Consider the following 2069-nt stretch of genomic DNA (forward strand, 5'->3'; position numbering starts at 1 on the left):
TCTTTCCCTCAAATTAGGGAAACTCGGACAATTGATTACTAACAGAAAGTTCAGAAAATTCACCTTGGTGAAACCTTTTAAGATAGTTTGTTATCATACAATATAAAGGAAGCACTCCGTTGCACTTCTAAGCCAGGAGTCAGTTCAAGTTTTTAATACAACTCTACCTGGGTCAACCAGTAATCATTTCAGTAAATTTAAGAACGGGCCTTTTGCGTGCACTATAAATCACTTGTTCTGCCATCCAAATTTTTAATTGTACGCGTGTATTTCTGCTAACTTCCCCACCTCAGCCTCAGGTGCATCTCATGCTATACTTTTTCAGTTCTGTCTCTGACAAAACTATATATTATTATTAGTTGAATGGTAACCAGCAACCAACTGCTCTTAGAAGTCCATATTTTAATGCCAAGCAAGGCTTGACAGGACTCGAGATCCATGAAGGCATCATTAAAACGGTCCAGGAGGGGTTGACTTCTGATAATCTCTGCTCCTATGAAATTCAAAAAAACTGTTATTTGTTTAAAATAATTTCAAAAGGCATCTTAACTACGCCACATCACTTCCCAGTATTGTTACTTTTAATCTGTAAAGACTGCCTTTTCTCAGACAATTAGTCTTCCCCAAATACACTGGGAAAAGTTAAACAATTGTATGATTTAGATTTTATTTACATATATGATGAATCACATGGTATGCTGAAAGCAGGCTAAAAAAATCTTTAGTGTCTTCTACTGCAGAACAGATGAAATATTGAAGAGTCCTTTAGTAATTTTTTTTCCCAACAAGTCTCTTTAGAAATGGCAAATTCATTAAAGCCAAAGACAATGTCCTTTCTAGTAGCCTTACTTTCTGGATCTGAAATTTTGGTCAGAATAATGCTGGGGAGGGGAGATGTGGATGTATCTTTTAAATGAAGATGCCAAGTTATAAGTTTGAAGAAAAATATGTTGATTATATCCTTATATACTTTAGGTGTGCATGAACTTACCAATGTAGTTTTATTGGAGGCCATTTTTATTGCAGACTTGCAGAGCTTTTACTAGAAAAATGCATGACAATTAAAAGGAAGTTTACATTACTCAAAGAAAGGCATCCCAATACAATCATGGTCCTTGTTCCAACCCCCATGTATTCACTGCATGTAACATTTCTAATAAGGATTAAATCCAGAACAAAAAGTAGGTTACTACTTTGTCTGGCATAACCCAGTAACACGCCATTATGCTAGCCAGGAAAAACTATAGTGACAAAGCAGTATATAGGGTTGAAAAAAGGTTTTTCCCAAGGCCTGCTAAGGCAGAGATGTTTCTAGGGAAAAGGGGGAGGACCATCAGGGATGCTTATTTCCTTAAACCCAATACAACAGGGGTTCAGATTCCAGCAGTTAACTGAGATACACCTAGGTATATTAACTGTGAATCTGGTGGGAAGCAGCTACAGATCTGTGGTGTAATAATGAGTCACCCATACTTATACATAGTAGGAAATGCTTATAAACAGCAAATATTTATCTTAGTGCAACTATAACGTTGCCTTACAATTCTCAACTTTTCAAGGGTTAAGGTCCTGGAGCAATATTAACTCAGCTAAACTGTACATACCACGTATTTAACCTATGCAAATGATGCAGAACACAATCCATCCCCTTTTCCAGGTCACTGGCCGCCTCCTTAGGCATCATGCCCCACAATGTTCCCGCCCCACTTCAAGCTATAGAACAGTTAGAATTCCCCCATATGCCTGGGCAAGGCAAACGAGAAAGTTCTTCGAGGCCACAAGACCTCCCGAACTCGGCGATCCCGCCCAGCTCTCCCCTGACACGGAAGGCAGATTTTGGCAGTCCCAGAGATGATGGGGTAGGTGAGGTGGGAGAAGGGCAAGGGCTAGGGCCCCAGCGCGGAGATGCTTGTCTTGTCCCCGTTTGAAAAGCAAGAGAAAGGGGGAAAGAAACAACAATAATAACAGCAAAAACCCCGCGCCGCCCCCACTAGAAAATAAAGACAACCCTGCGGAGGCCCGTGGGGGGAGGCTGCGCCTCGGGCCTGCGGTGGGCGCACGTCAGTCCG

The 2069-nt window shown here is 41.0% G+C and overlaps 1 protein-coding gene across 2 annotated transcripts in view; it reads right to left on the reverse strand.

The window, feature by feature from the left end:
- The window catches only part of CBX3 (chromobox homolog 3), a 9173-nt gene extending 8129 nt beyond the window's left edge, over positions 1-1044 (reverse strand). The window contains exon 1 of one of the 2 annotated variants that reach the window (XM_008940322.1): positions 992-1044. Coding sequence is in view for 1 of the 2 variants with exons in the window: in XM_008940323.1 (XP_008938571.1) it covers positions 992-1015 (24 nt within the window). In the remaining variant the exon portion in view is untranslated. The remainder of the gene's footprint in view (positions 1-991) is intronic. The other variant, XM_008940323.1, reaches the window with a different exon arrangement.
- Positions 1045-2069: the final 1025 nt, after the last annotated feature.

The sequence above is a fragment of the Merops nubicus genome, unplaced genomic scaffold (genome assembly GCF_000691845.1).
Source record: "Merops nubicus isolate BGI_N331 unplaced genomic scaffold, ASM69184v1 scaffold935, whole genome shotgun sequence".
In the NCBI taxonomy this organism is placed as follows: Eukaryota; Metazoa; Chordata; class Aves; order Coraciiformes; family Meropidae; genus Merops; species Merops nubicus.